This window comes from Oncorhynchus tshawytscha, linkage group LG04 (genome assembly GCF_018296145.1).
Source record: "Oncorhynchus tshawytscha isolate Ot180627B linkage group LG04, Otsh_v2.0, whole genome shotgun sequence".
In the NCBI taxonomy this organism is placed as follows: domain Eukaryota; kingdom Metazoa; phylum Chordata; class Actinopteri; order Salmoniformes; family Salmonidae; genus Oncorhynchus; species Oncorhynchus tshawytscha.
In genome coordinates this window covers 51,536,613-51,551,343 of record NC_056432.1, presented here as the reverse complement: position 1 = coordinate 51,551,343, position 14,731 = coordinate 51,536,613, and the positions used below count along the sequence as shown (strand labels likewise).

The following is a 14,731-nucleotide window of genomic DNA, read 5'->3' as shown; positions in this document are numbered from 1 at the left end:
GTCTGTTTAGGTTGGGATTTCCGAGCGGTTTTATTAAACACATTTCTCTCTGTCCTTCAATCTCTCCCTCTCTCTCTCTCTCTCTCTCCCTCTTTCTCTCTCTCTCTCTCTCTCATATTTCAATACAAGTCAAAAGGGCTTTGTTGGCATGAGAAGCAATGTTTACATTCACAACTACGTTTGAAATGTTATATTATTAACTATGTGCAGTGTTGTTACAAAGTGCACATGGTAGAAGTACAAATGGCAAGGGAAAATAACTAAACAGATTCATTTACTTTGGTGTTTGTGTTCCACTGGTTGCCCTTTTCTTATTGCCGCAACAGGTCATGGAATTCGCTGTGATGAGTGCACACCGCGGTATTTCACATAACAGATATGAGAGTTTATCAATATTTGATTTGTTTTCCAACTATTTTTAGGTCCATGTAACGTGAGGGAAACATGTCTCTCTTATGCTATCGTACATTTGGCAGGAGGTTAGGAAATGCAGCTCAGTTTCCACCTAATTTTGTGGGCAGCCTCTCAATAGCAAGGCTTTTTAAAAAAATTTTTTTATCGCTCTCTCTCTCTCTCTCTCTCTCTCTCTCTCTCGTCGGAGTGCATGCTGGGAGTGCATGCTGGGAGTGAGTCGTCAAGCAGGAGTGATTGTGAGTGCGAATGGAATTTCTTTTCACTCTATTGGGGTTTGGTATGTATATATATATTGATTAGTTTAGTTGTTTTAAGGGTATCTTGTTTAAACTATCAATAAGCACGTATAGGGGTGGTGGGATCTTTGCTTTGAGGTTGGTTTTTCGCGAGGGCACAACCAGCGGGTGGAGCTTGTTGCTATGGCCTCTCGTGGAAATGAAGAGTTTGAAAAACTTAGTCGGAGGCATGGAGTAAAGATTCCTGCTGCGGCCGGGTGTTCAGTGGAAGAATGTAGCTTGGCTGTGGGTGCTATCATTGGGTATGATAGCATCAAATCAGCCTCAAGGATGAATAGCGCTGTAGTGATATTCTTAGATTCAATTGAAAAGGTGAATAAAATAGTTGAGAGGGGTGTTGTGTTGCGGGAAACACAGACGCCGGTATTTCCGCTTATGAATCCTGCGAAGAAAGTTATGTTCTAACGTGCCACCATTTGTTAGAGATGAAGTGTTAGAGCGAGAGTTATCTCGTCATGGTCAAATAGTATCTACAATAAAGAAGGTTCTTTTTGGATGCAAATCTCCGTTGTTGAAACATGTCGTGTCTCATAGGAGACAAGTGCATATGATTTTAAAAAAGGAAGGAGATGAACTGAATTTAGCGTTTAGCTTTAAGATTGATGGATTTGATTATGTCTTCTATGCATCTACTGAATCAATGAAATGCTTTGGATGTGGAAGAGAGGGGCATTTGGTGCGTAGTTGTCCCGAAAATGAGCGCGCTGAGCCTGGTAGTAGTTTTAGTGCGAGTGCAAATAACGCACCACCGCGAAGGGCTGAAAATACTACGGGTGCAGGAGAAGAGAGAAGGTGGGCAGATGTGGTTGGAAAAGCAGGAGAGGAAGGCAGTGTGGATACGGGGGCAATTGTGGTAGATCAGAACAAAGAGGGAGGGGAAACAGTAGGTGAGATTGCGACTGCCGTCGCTGAGGTGGTGCTGGAAAATGAAATTGGAAGTCAAGAGGAGATTGAAATAATGGAAAAGGAAGCGGATGTTTTCAAAATACCGAGGAGTAAAAGGAAGAATTTAAGGGGTGGTGAAGGGTCTAATTCTAAGAGAAAGGTAGAGTTTGATAAATCAATTGAAGATGAAAAAGGTGTAGAGATGGTGGAGTATTCTTCTGGGGAGGATAGTGAGAGTGAGTCATCTGACGCGTCACAACAATATAGTGAGATAAATGGGGTGGAAGGGATGTATGGGATCGAGAGGATACGTCAATTTTTGAAGTTGACAAAAGGGAAGAAATATATGCAGGATTACAATGTAACTGATTTTTTCCCTGAACGTGAATTGTTTATTGAATCAGCAAAGTTTCTGATGTCAAAAATTACAGGGGGAAGTTTGAAAAGCCCTGAAATTGCTAGACTCAAGAAAGTGGTCACAAGAGTGATAAGTGATGTAAATTCTAAAGAAAATGAAAGAGTTCAGTTGCAGTCTTAACTCTGTAAAGAGATGTGGTGGCTGTATCTTCCTCTGTATATTTTTTTTATCCATGAGCAGTTTTAAGATTTCTTCTTTAAACGTAAATGGGGCAAGAGATGTTAAAAAAAGAGCCATGGTGTATGAGTTAATTAGAGGAAAGGGAAGTGACATCATTTTTCTACAAGAAACGCATAGTAATTTGGAAAATGAAGTTATGTGGCAACAGGAGTGGGGGGACAGTGGTGTGTAGTCATAAAAACTCAAAAAGTGGGGGTGTGGTTATCTTGTTCTCAAAAGGGTTTTTGCCATTGTCATATGAGGTTGAAGAGGTTGAGGGGAGGTTATTAAAAGTTAGAGCAAGGTATGAAAACATCACTATGTGTCTGATAAATGTATATGCCCCAGTGGTGACAGTTGAGAGGGTATGTTTTTTAGAGACATTATCAAATACCATTGAGAAATGTAACAAAGAAGATTATTTGTTTATTGCTGGGGATTTTAACTGCACAGTTAGTGATTTAGATAGAAATCACCAAGAACCTCATATAGCCTCAAGGATGTTTTTAAAACGCCTCATTGTAACAAATGAATTGTGTGATATTTGGAGGAGTCAACATGGAGGAACAAGGCAGTACACCTGGGCGCATGTGAGAGAGAACATCATCTCTATGGCCAGGTTAGATAGGTTTTATGTTTTTGAGCATCAATCTCAAGTTTGTAAATCAAGTGTGATAACTCCAGTGGGATTTTCTGATCATTGTTTAATAACAGAGGTGGTGTTCATTAACGATGTAAAACCCAAAAGCGCATACTGGCATTTTAATATAACTTTATTGAGTGATGCTCACTTCAGGAACTGTTTCAGTTTGTTTTGGGAGAGATGGAGGTCTCAAAAGGCCAGTTTTGTATCCATTCAACAGTGGTGGGATATAGGGAAAATCCAGATTCAGCAATTTTGTAATCAATACACGAGGAATGTCACCAAAGATATCACCAGATCAATGAAAGCCCTAGAGATTGAAATAGTGGAACTCATGACGTTGGTTGAGACCACAGGAGATCGAGGCCATACTCAGGCCCTCAAGAGGAGAAAAACTGCATTGGCAGACCTGCTGGGTATCAGAGCACAGGGGGCACTGGTGAGAAGTAAATTTCAGGGAATATCTGAAATGGATGCCTCATCCAAATTTTTCTTTGGTTTAGAGAAAAAGAATGGACAAAGAAAAATTATTCATTGTCTCAAATCATCTGTTGGACAAGAGCTCACTAGCCCTAGTGAAATTAGAAAGAGGGCAGTAGAGTTCTATGCTGAGCTCTACAAGTGTGAGTACAAAGAGGACAAAACAGTGACACAGCAGTTCTTTGATGGGCTCCCAAAGGTGGCTGCAGAAGCTCAGGTTGAGCTTGAGCAACCATTGTCTTTGCAGGATTTATACACTGCATTAAAAGGCATGGAAAATGGAAGGGCACCAGGCATTGATGGGCTTCCCGTTGACTTTTTAAGTCTTTTTGGGCTATGTTGGGTGAGGATTGGTTAGAAGTAGCTAATGATAGTTTAACCGGAGGGTTACTACCAATAAGCTGCAGAAGGGCTGTCCTCACCCTACTGCCCAAAAAGGGTGACCCGAGGGAGGTGAAGAACTGGAGGCCGGTGGCTTTATTGTGCACTGATTATAAGATATTGTCAAAAGCTTTGTCCAACAGGCTGAGGGAGGTGATGGGGCAAATCATACATACGGATCAGTCCTACTGTGTTCCTGGCAGGCAGATAGGGGATAACATTTCTCTGATTCGTGATTTTTTGGACGTCTCTAGGGCTATTGGGTTGGATGCTGGTCTAATTTCAATTGATCAGGAAAAGGCATTTGACCGAGTTGAACATCAATATTTATGGCAAACGTTTGAGGCGTTTGGGTTCAGCTCTGGTTTTATTGCCATGATAAAGGTGATATATGGTGACATTGAAAGTGTATTGAAAGTTAACGGTGGTTTGAGTGCTCCTTTTAAAGTGTGTAGAGGTATTAGGCAGGGATGTTCTATGTCAGGGATGTTATATGCCATTGCTATAGAGCCACTACTAAATAGCATTAGAAGGCGCATTGCAGGGGTGTGCCTTTCAGAGGATATTCCTCCTATTCGTCTCTCAGCCTATGCTGATGATGTAGTTGTGTTAGTGAAAAATCAAGCGGAGGTGGATAGCTTGAGTCTAATGGTTGATCGTTTTAGGGGAATATCCTCTGCAAAGGTAAATTGGGAAAAGAGTTGTGCGTTACAGATTGGAGAATGGTCTGGAGGGATCATGGCTTTGCCAGGGGGGCTAGAATGGTGTAAGGGAGGTTTTAAGTATCTTGGAGTATACCTAGGAGATGAGGGGACTATGGAAAAAAATTGGAGTGGGGTGGTTGAAATGGTGGAAGGGAGGATGAGGAGATGGCGTTGGTTATTATCTCGTATGTCATATAGGGGGCGCACTATTATAGTTAATAATGTGATTGCATCTGCACTGTGGCATCGGTTGTCAGTTTTAGAACCACCATCTGGCCTTCTGGCTAAGATACAGGCAATTATTGTGGATTTCTTTTGGGATAAATATCACTGGGTTCCACAAAGTGTTTTGTATTTGTCAAAAGAAGAGGGGGGACAAGGTCTTGTACATCTTGCTAGTAGGGCTGCTGCTTTCCGATTTCAGTTTATTCAAAGGTTGCTTTATGGACCGGAAAATGTGGTGTGGAGAGGGGTGGCAGGTCTTATATTACAACGGGTTGGAGGATTAGGTTTAAAGAAGGCTTTATTTCTGGTTGATAGTAGCCAGATTTCTAGGGAGGGAGTACCTCCGTTTTACAGAGGACTTCTCAGAGTGTGGAGCATAATGAAGGTGTCTAGACGAACTTCAGCGGAGTCAGTGCATTGGCTGTTGGAGGAACCTCTGGTGTATGGGGCAAGACTGGATTGTACAACTGCAGCTGTTCCACATTTCTCCAAGATTCTGGTGAAGGGGAAAATCATCACCTTAAGACAGTTAATGGCCATGGCTGGGCCCGCATTAATGGATGGAAGACGGGTGGCAGAACATTTGGGGATGAGGTCGGAAAGGATTGTCGGACAAATGCTGGGGAGCTGTAGGAAGGCTCTGTCAGCGGAAGAATGGGGTATGCTTAGTAGCCACAAGAAGAAGGTACAAGATGAAGACGTCTCATTTCCAAGACTAGGGATTACACCAAATATCCCAGAGTCAGAAAGAAAGGCGTTATTGCTGGATTTGAGAGGGTTGGAGGAGGTGGGTTTGGATGAGGTGAATGGGAAGGACTTGTATAGGGGGTGTGTCAAGGTGTTGAATAAAGATAAATTGAAAAATAGAAAAGACACTCCATGGAGGGTAAAATTGGGCATTGATGATAGGGTAAAGCCAGCATGGAGGGCACTGTACAAACCACCGTTACAAAAGGGTACTGGTGATATGCAATGGAGGGTTTTACATGGCATCATTGCAGTTAATGCTTTTGTATCTGTTATTAATTCAGATGTTAGAGATGGATGTCCTTTTTGTAATATAAGAGAAACCATTTTTCACTGTTTTATGGAGTGTGAGAGGATAAAACCTCTATTGGAAATGCTGGAATCTTTGTTTAAAGCTGTAGGGGAATTTTTCAATAACACTGTTTTTATTTTGGGGTTTCAATATAGTAAACAACAGAAAAGAAAATGTCAAATGTTACATTTTATTTTGGGACAAGCTAAGATGTCAATTTTTCTGAGTAGAAAACATAAGATAGAAACGGGATATGGGAAGGATGTAAGATGTGTTTTTAAAGGATTAGTGAAAGCAAGAATAAAAGTAGTTTTTGAGTTCTTTTCAGCTGTAAAAGATCTCCTATTATTTGAGGAGAAGTGGGCCTACGAAAGAGCGCTTTGTTTTGTAGAGGAGGGGAAATTATTTTTTGCTGATGAAATAAGTTGAATATATATGTTATGTATTTATTTTTGTTTAGGAATTACATTTGTTGTTTCATTTCTGAAAAGGCAGTGTGTCATTTTTTTTTTTATGTTAACACTTGAGTAAAAAATAAGGGTTTTATAAAAACTCAAAACTCTCTCTCTCTCTCTCTCTCTCTCAGCGGGGACTGTGAAGCAACACAAACATAGGCTCATACACACACGATAACATATGCACTGTACACATGGATTTTGTATTGTAAATATGTGGTAGTGGTGGCGTATGGGCCTGAAGGCTCACAGTGTGTTGTGAAATCTGTGAATGTATTGCAATGTTTTAAAATTGTAGAACTGTATTAATTTTTCTGGACCCCAGGAAGAGTAGCTGCCTGCCTGGATCCATAATAAATACAAATACTGTACTCTCTCACTCACTCTCAATCTCTTCCTGGCTCATCACACTGCCCATCTCTCTTTTTTGTCTCTCTCTCACTGTCTGTCAATCTCTCTTTCTCTCTCTCTGCCATTTCACTCAGCCTCTCTCTGTCTGTCAATCCCTCTTCCTCTACCTGTCTCCCTCTTCCTCTATCTCTCCTTCTGTCTTTGATGAGGCGTCAGAGCTGTCCTTGTGCATAGCCTCAAATGGCCATGTGTGTACAATATGACCAACACAGTCACACAGTGGTTGTAGACTAAAACAGCAGACAGTTGAATGGTTTGGAGTGTGTTGGCTTTTAAATACTAGATTGGGTGTACTCGACAACCGTGTCTGTCGACATGACAACAGGACATGCAAAGCATCAGAGTCTAAAGTCCACATCTTTAAATACTTCAAACATGTCAGCTACGCCGTGAGTACACACACACTGCAAAATGATAAAATAAAATGCAAAATGAAAATAATCTTCCTTCTTTTATTTCTTCCCCTTCTCTTGTCCCTCCTCTGTTTGTCACCCCCTCCCTCCCTCACATCACATTGGGCCACTGATGCCAAGCGAGGTTTGGGGATTTCATTTGCAAAAGACAATTTGGCTATATGGTTGGAAACTCAAATTGAAACAGTAAATCATGTTTAAATATGCTGCCGTGTGCACGCACACATGCACACTAAGCTTCAACCTCAGGGAAGGATTTCATCCACAACCTTATCAATGCCATCTGGATTACAAAATAGGCGACAGCAATACAAAGCGCAAAAGGCGAGCGAACCAGAACCTAAGAGCCGAGTTGCCTTTCAGCGAACTGCAATGGAATCCTCCAAGACAGGGCTCTGCACAGACAGACGTCGAGTTCACAGTAAGGATACAGGAGATGAAGTAACGTCACTGCACTACAAACTACACGAAACCGTAACAATGGGAAACAGAAGAAGATTGATGAAAGGAGACATATTACAAGCCACAGCTCAAGACCACAGAGTTAAGATGCAGGGGAGTTTCCCTCAGAAGTCTCTCTATGAGCGTGCCATACTGCATTCCGGAATGTAGTAAATATTGATAACTGAGTTTATGTTGTGAAGGCATACTGAGTACATATGAGTCAAACATGTTTATTTTGTCATATACACAGGGGCACAACTTTCACTGGGAACGGGGGGGCATTGCATTTTTGTCCATCCCAGTTTTATCTTTGGAATGTGCTACAAAGCGAGGCAACAACGTGCTTCAGGACCATGCAAACGCCTCAGAGCGGTCGGATAGGCTGTTTGGAGTGTTTATCCGACTGGACAAAAATTTAAATAATAATTATGCCCCCCCCCCACTTCTAAAACCAAAGTTGCGCCCCTGCACATAGTTATATGCTTTCAGTCATTTCTGTTTTGTGTGTGTAAACATCAACGTATATTTTTTTTGTATTTTACCCCCTTTTTTCAATCTAATTACGATCTTATCTCATCGGTGCAACTCCGCAAAGGGCTTGGCAGAGGCGAAAGGTCGAGTCATGCGTCCTCCGAAACATGACTCGCCAAACCACACTCCTTTACACTCACCCGCTTAACCCGGAAGCCAGCCAAGTAAAGGCCTCCCGACAAAACCCTCCCCTAACCCGGACGCCACCCTATTAGACTCCCGGTCACGGCCGGTTATGACACAACCTGGGTCTTTAGTGATGCCTCAAGCACTGTGATGCAGTGCCTTAGCCCGCTCCGCCATCCCCGGAGGCCTAAACATCAGACATTTTATGGTTGTTCGTTCCTTATTCTGCTGCAAGGTGAGGCGCTTTTCAATTACAACAGATTATTGTACTTGTGTGTACGATCATACACACCTCGCCAATATCGGGTAGTCTTTCAAGCACATCATTGAAAGAAATCTGGTGTTCGATGATGATTAAATACAATGTGTGGGTATGTGTGTGTCTGTGTGTGTGTGTGTGTGTGTTTGTGTGTACGTGCACATTGGTATGTATGTGTGTCAGTGGAGGCTCCGGTATTTACTTGGCAAAGACGACAACACATAATCACTCCGGACGGACACAAGCAAAAATGAATGACATAAATGTTATGCAGCAGCCGAGGCCACGCCTAAACATTAGAAATCTGACATGCTGTATGGGTTGAAAACGAGACTATTTTTCAGTCTGATCAACTGTAGGCTACTAATAAGAGCATATAGCTTATGCGCCTTGTCCATCTGGTCAACTTAAACTAACTGGTAACGTTTTTATTTGAATTATTTTTATTGAACCTTTATTTAACAAGGCAAGTCAGTTAAGAGCAAATTCTTACTTACAATGACGGCCTACCAAAAGGCAAAAGGCCTCCTGTGGGGACGGGGGCTGGGATTTAAATAAATACAATAGAAATATAGGACAAAACACACATCACAACAAGACCTATAAGACAAACAACACAGCAAGGCAGCAACACATGACAACACAGCACGGTAGCAACACAACATGACAACAACATGGTAGCAACACAACATGGTAAATGCACAAAACATGGTACAAACGTTATTGGGCACAGACAACAGGAGGTAGAAGGTAGAGACAACAATACATCACACAAAGCAGCCACAGCTGTCAGTAAGAGTGTCCATGATTGAGTCTTTGAATGAAGAGATTGAGATAAAACTGTCCAGTTTGAGTGTTTGTTGCAGCTCGTTCCAGTCGCTAGCTGCAGCGAACTGAAAAGAGGAGCGACCCAGGGATGTGTGTGCATTGGGGGACCTTTAACAGAATGTGACTGGCAGAACGGGTGTTGTATGTGGAGGATGAGGGTCTGCAGTAGATATCTCAGATAGGCCAGGGGGAAGTGAGGCCTAAGAGGGTTTTATAAATAAGCATCAACCAGTGGGTCTTGCAACGGGTATACAGAGATGACCAGAGGATTCTTAGAGTACAGCGATGTGTCCTACAAGGAGCATTGTTGGCAAATCTGATGGCTAAAATAGAAATAGGTCTATAACAGTTAGGATCAGCTTGATCTCCCATTTTAAATAAAGGACTAACTGTGGCTGCCTTCCAAGCAATGAGAACCTCCCCAGAAAGGAGAGACAGGTTAAAAAGGTTGGAGATAGCCTTGGCGATGATAGGGGCAGCAACCTTAAAGAAGAAAGGGTCTAAACCATCTGACCCAGATGGTATTTTGGGGTCAAGTTTTATGGAGCTCCTTTAGCACCTTGGACTCAGTGACTGCCCGCAGGGAGAAACTTTGTAGCGGGGCAGGGGAAAAAGAGGGAGAAGCATTGGGGATAATAGTCGCATTAAAAGGGGTGGGAGATGAGGAAATGTTGGACGGGCAAGGAGGCATGGCTGAGTCAAATAGGAATCCTGGTGATTAAAGAGCTCAGCCATGTGCTTTTTGTCAGTAACACCCACATCATCAATGCTATGTATTTATAGTCCATTTGTGTGTCAGGAGAAAATGTCAATGTGATCAAATTTAGTTTATATTCAAAATTGGGCTGGCTTTGCTGCCTATATGTTTTTAATCCAAAATTATTAACTGGAATTAATGATTCAACATAATAGTGATGACAGATGTGAGTACATTTTTTTGTAAGGCCTACAGTTGCATAGCCCTGCATGATGCAAACATGCATAAATAAAGCTCTGCCCTGTGAGTTATATTGTCTATCAGTTGTTGTCTATATGTCTGGTTAGAGGTAATCCCCCTCATAATCTAGTCTAAAGGTATATCAACAAATATAAGGTAGCTGCAGTTTGAACGGGTTTTCATCCCCCCCAGGGCCAGGAGTTCTTTTCAAGAGTTTTTTAAACCATGTGACCTGATGAGGAAAAACTGGTCCCATCATAGCCCATATCAAATCCTTATACAACGGATGAATCACTGTCATACCTTATAGGGTCCAGAGTTTTCCTAGTTCGCTTAACATGTAAGGAAAATCTCCAGGCCCCAGGGGTTAACATTTACCCACACCCGCAGTTGTCTGTTATCGTCAGGTATGTGGATGATAAGGAACATTTCTTGGGATACTTTGATGTGTTAAGAGGGCGAGGTGAGCAGTCTGTGTTTGACTTTATGGATTTTGAGATGTCTGAGTTTAACTTCACAGAGAAACTCGTTGTCCGAACCTACGATGGCGCAGCTGTCATGGGAATGTATCTGCTATTTGTATTTACAGCTAAGTCACCTCCTGTTCCCTGATTAAGAGGTGATGACTACTCCATTCCACTCCACTCCCATTGTCAACTTTCTCCTGACATGAACTGAAACCACATCTCATGTGCCCGCTCATCCACTGGCACATTGAATGTATCCCCTCCAAGCACTGTGAGTACCCCTGTCAATTGTCTCTCATTACTGTATGTAGAGTCAATCACATCCACATTCACATTATTACACATCAATGATTTTACTCCTAGCTAAGACTAACAAATTCTTAGCTATTTAGTCTAACTACGCAGTGTGTGTTATTTTTTATATTCCCAGTCAAATCCTGTCCTGTACTGGTCAATCCTCTGAACACTTCAATTCATGCCTCATGCCCTTATTCAATCACTGCTGTGATCCCTTTCCAACACTGTGTAAGTAGCCCTCTCATTCCCCTTCCCCATAATATTGTATTATAAATGTCTTTATAAAACGCTTTAGGTTAAAATAATTCGTCTTTGACGATTTTAGAAACACTTTGTCGTGGGCCTCCCATCCTCCTCAATTTTTTCAAGTCACCAGCCTCCACTGATGTTTGTGTGTGTACCACTGTATCACTCTAATTAGATAATGGAGATTTTTTTTTAAAACTATTCAGAGGGATATTAATGCCTTATTTCCATCCCTGTTAGTTCTTCTCCTCTTCGCTCCAGCAAAACGCCCCATCTGCATTCCCACCAATTAATTTATGCTAATCTCTCTCTGTACAGGGTGGGGGGGGACCGGCGAAGCGTCACTAAACTGTGTTCCTGGACACAAGGTCATCCGTGAATAGGCTTTGAAAGAACGATTGGACCTGATGCACCATGATGAGGTAACCTCACAAATAGATTGGCAGAAGACAAAAACAAACACACACATGCGTGGGAGCTAACACATACACTAACACACACACACACACACGTTCAGGCACAAAGACACACACACACACACACACGTTCAGGCACAAAGACACACACACACACACACACACACACACAATGGGGAAGGAGGCAAAACAGGGAAACAAGGAAGTTGACCTAAAAATTGGGATCTGCCCTGGGACGCCGACACTACAGCATCAAAGGGAAGAGAGGGGCCAAAAGAAGGAGGATAAGATGCTTTTGATGTGCATGGAAGCAGCCGAGGGTGTAGAGAAGACTCCCTCCCTCCCTCCATCTCTTCTCTATCTCCTCTCTCCTTCAGTTCAGTCTAGGCCCGATCACATTGGCCTACTTTACCACAGTATGAAAATAAGGGCTGTATTGTGCAAACACGTTATCAGATAGCCAGGCAGTCAAGTGAACTTCTGGTAAAAGTTTCCCGAAGAATTCTAACGGCAAGAGGTTAGATTCTTTGGGAATTTATTTTATGCAGACAAGGATGGAGCTTAGTTTCCATTGAGGTTTACTAGACTACCCTCTCAAAGGCTTATAGACTTAAACATGGTGAGAGTGTGAATGGGAAAACCCCACTGCAACTCAACTGTGGCAAGGCAGACAGACAAAAGTGACAAATACCTTTCTTCTTTGGTGAGGTTAGCGTTTGTGATATCCAAGCTTTTACTGAAAACAGACTTACTTCAGACAGACAGAGAGAAAGTAAAGAGACAGAAAGACCGTCACATAAAAGGACTGATTCTAAGCATTCCTTTTTTTTTTTAAAAAGGACAGATTATTGTATAGGTCATGAGTTGTCAACCTAACATTAGTTGTGCATGTAATACAGAGCTGGCTATTGCTCACAATGACCAATGCACAGTAAGTAATATTAGTCTTGAAAGGAAAAGCTAACAGAAGAAGAAAAACGGTTGATCATCACATGACAATGGAAACAAAGAAACACACACACACACACACACACATGACATGAATATATTAAATCGGCAAGTAAAAACAGATTAAACAGAGGGGTAAGAGACACTTTGAAGGGTCATGCTAATATGGGGTATTCTCACATTTGGTGTACTTTCTAACAGTCTATAAAGAGTTGAAGTCTTAAAGCCTCTATCCTCTTCGGATGACTCAGCTTTATAATAGAGTTAGTGAGGAGAGGGATTCTACTGGAAGTGACAACACAGCCGATTGAACTAATGGACAGAGATATCCAGCAAGGTGCCATAATATTACGTACCCTGCTGCTGCGTATTTGAATCCGGTGTTTGCGTTTGTGTGAGTGTGTGTGTACGTGCTTATATGTACGTTTGTGGTGCGTGTGTATGTGTGTGTGTGTGTGTGTGTGTGTGTGTCCATGCATATGCACGTGTCTGTGTGTGTTAAAGAGATTTGTATACTTTTTAGCCAGTAGTTCTGAAAGTAGCACTCACAAGCCAGAAAGTGGCCCTCCAAATGGCATACTACGTCACATATGTGCAGATATGTGCACCATGTCATTGCTTTCTCTCTCTCTCTGCTGCGTCCACTGTCCCGTTGGGCCTGCTATGCAACCTTATTGGATAATGCTGGACAGGCCTATTGCTAGCTGTCACTCAAATGCGAGGGGCTGAAGCTCAATGTAGGGAAAATGGCGCGGCACAGCTTCAAGATAAACAGTCGCTTTCAAACTAGGGATTTCATGGCTAATTGAGGTAAGCCAGTAATTCCCTTCATAGATTATGCATGTATGAACTACACATTGACATATCCAGCCCAAAGCGGGAGGTTTAAAAAATACTTAGTAGTCGCCAAAGTTCCGGAGCATGTCTTTAATATTCAGTCATTTGAAGAGTACTACAATGAGAGTTGGAACTACAGACCACTCATATTAATCGGAGGTCCTGTGGTTCTGAGCTTTAATCTCATGTGATTACACTGATATGTGTTGCATGTACTTGTGCATGTGTGTATGTGCGTCAATATGATACATGTGAGTGAGTCCATGTACTGTATGTGTGTGTACACCACACCTCTGTCCATGTGTGGCCATGTCGATGGCTCGTCGTACAGGTACAGGAGAGCCCCCCTCTGTGACGCTCAGCACCTCCATAGACTTCCTCTCCGGCCTCCTCTTCCCATGGCGGTTCAACATGGGGGAGTCAACCCGCTTCCTGGGCGGGTCAGCTGAACAGGGGTCAGGGGTCAAAGGTTAGGGGTCAGGGGAGAAGCAAGTGAAGAGAGAAAGAGAACTAGTCAGCAACAAACAAACTACATGTGTGACAAAACATCATATCCGAGTTATGGTGTAGCTATTACAGGTTTTCATTTGTAAAAGGCATAGAAGGTCTGGACTAGTCTACTTCTCCTATTGTGTGGGGGTAAATTGGACAAGCCTACCAATCTCACTGCGCGGGGGGAGGTTCTGGTCCTCCTGACTGGGGTACCGCTCCTTCCGGTCCAGTAGCAGGAAGTAGATCATCTTCTCCTGGTTATCACTGGAGAAACAAGGCAGTAAAGTCATACTGTAGGATGTCCTTGAAGCACCTCAGAGTGGATGACTTCGCTGGCACCTCGCTGACACATTTCTCCCTCCATATCTCTCCGTCCCTCTCTCCTTCCCTCTAGTCAGAGAGCAGGTCTTTCATCAATTTGCTATGATCTCTGACACAGACCAGTGAGTGCATGATTTCCCTCCCTTTTTCCTCCCCTTCCATCCATCCTTCCTCCCTCCCTTCCTCCCTACCTCCCTCATCAGAGAGCAAGTCTTTGGTGAGATTATTTTTTTTGGACATCTGAAGCAACACAGAGTGCACTTCTTTAACCCTTCCATCCTTACAGTCCTCCCTCCCTCGCCCTCTTACTCTCTCCCTCCATCACTCACTCGTCAGAGAGCAGGTCTTTGGTGAGTTTGCCCTTGTCTCTGAAGCAACCCAGAGAGTGCATGCTCTCCAGGACGTCCGGGTCTATCTCTTCAGTGCTCAGGGTTCTGATGGCCACCTTCCTGGGGACAGGCTGCTCCGGCTCAGGCTCGTTCTTCCCAGCTCTGACAGACAGGAAGAATGACAGAAATGACTGACAGGTTTTATTTTTTATATATATTTTTTCATCTTTATTTTAACAAGGAAGACATATTGAGGCCTAGGTCTTTTTTTCATGCGCCCTGTAAAATACAATAGAAAAATACACATTATACACAAAATATATATATATA

The 14,731-nt window shown here is 42.7% G+C and overlaps 1 protein-coding gene across 5 annotated transcripts in view; it reads right to left on the bottom strand.

Moving 5' to 3' along the window:
- brsk2b (BR serine/threonine kinase 2b) overlaps positions 1-14,731 on the bottom strand; it is a 187,999-nt gene that overhangs the window by 28,859 nt on the left and 144,409 nt on the right. For 4 of the 5 annotated variants that reach the window (XM_024418450.2, XM_024418451.2, XM_042320850.1 and 1 more), the window contains exons 10-13: positions 14,402-14,563; positions 13,918-14,015; positions 13,551-13,704; positions 12,166-12,225 (exon numbers count right to left, since the gene is read on the bottom strand). In XM_024418450.2, the coding sequence (XP_024274218.2) occupies positions 12,166-12,225; positions 13,551-13,704; positions 13,918-14,015; positions 14,402-14,563 (474 nt within the window). The remainder of the gene's footprint in view (positions 1-12,165; positions 12,226-13,550; positions 13,705-13,917; positions 14,016-14,401; positions 14,564-14,731) is intronic. The other variant, XM_024418452.2, reaches the window with a different exon arrangement.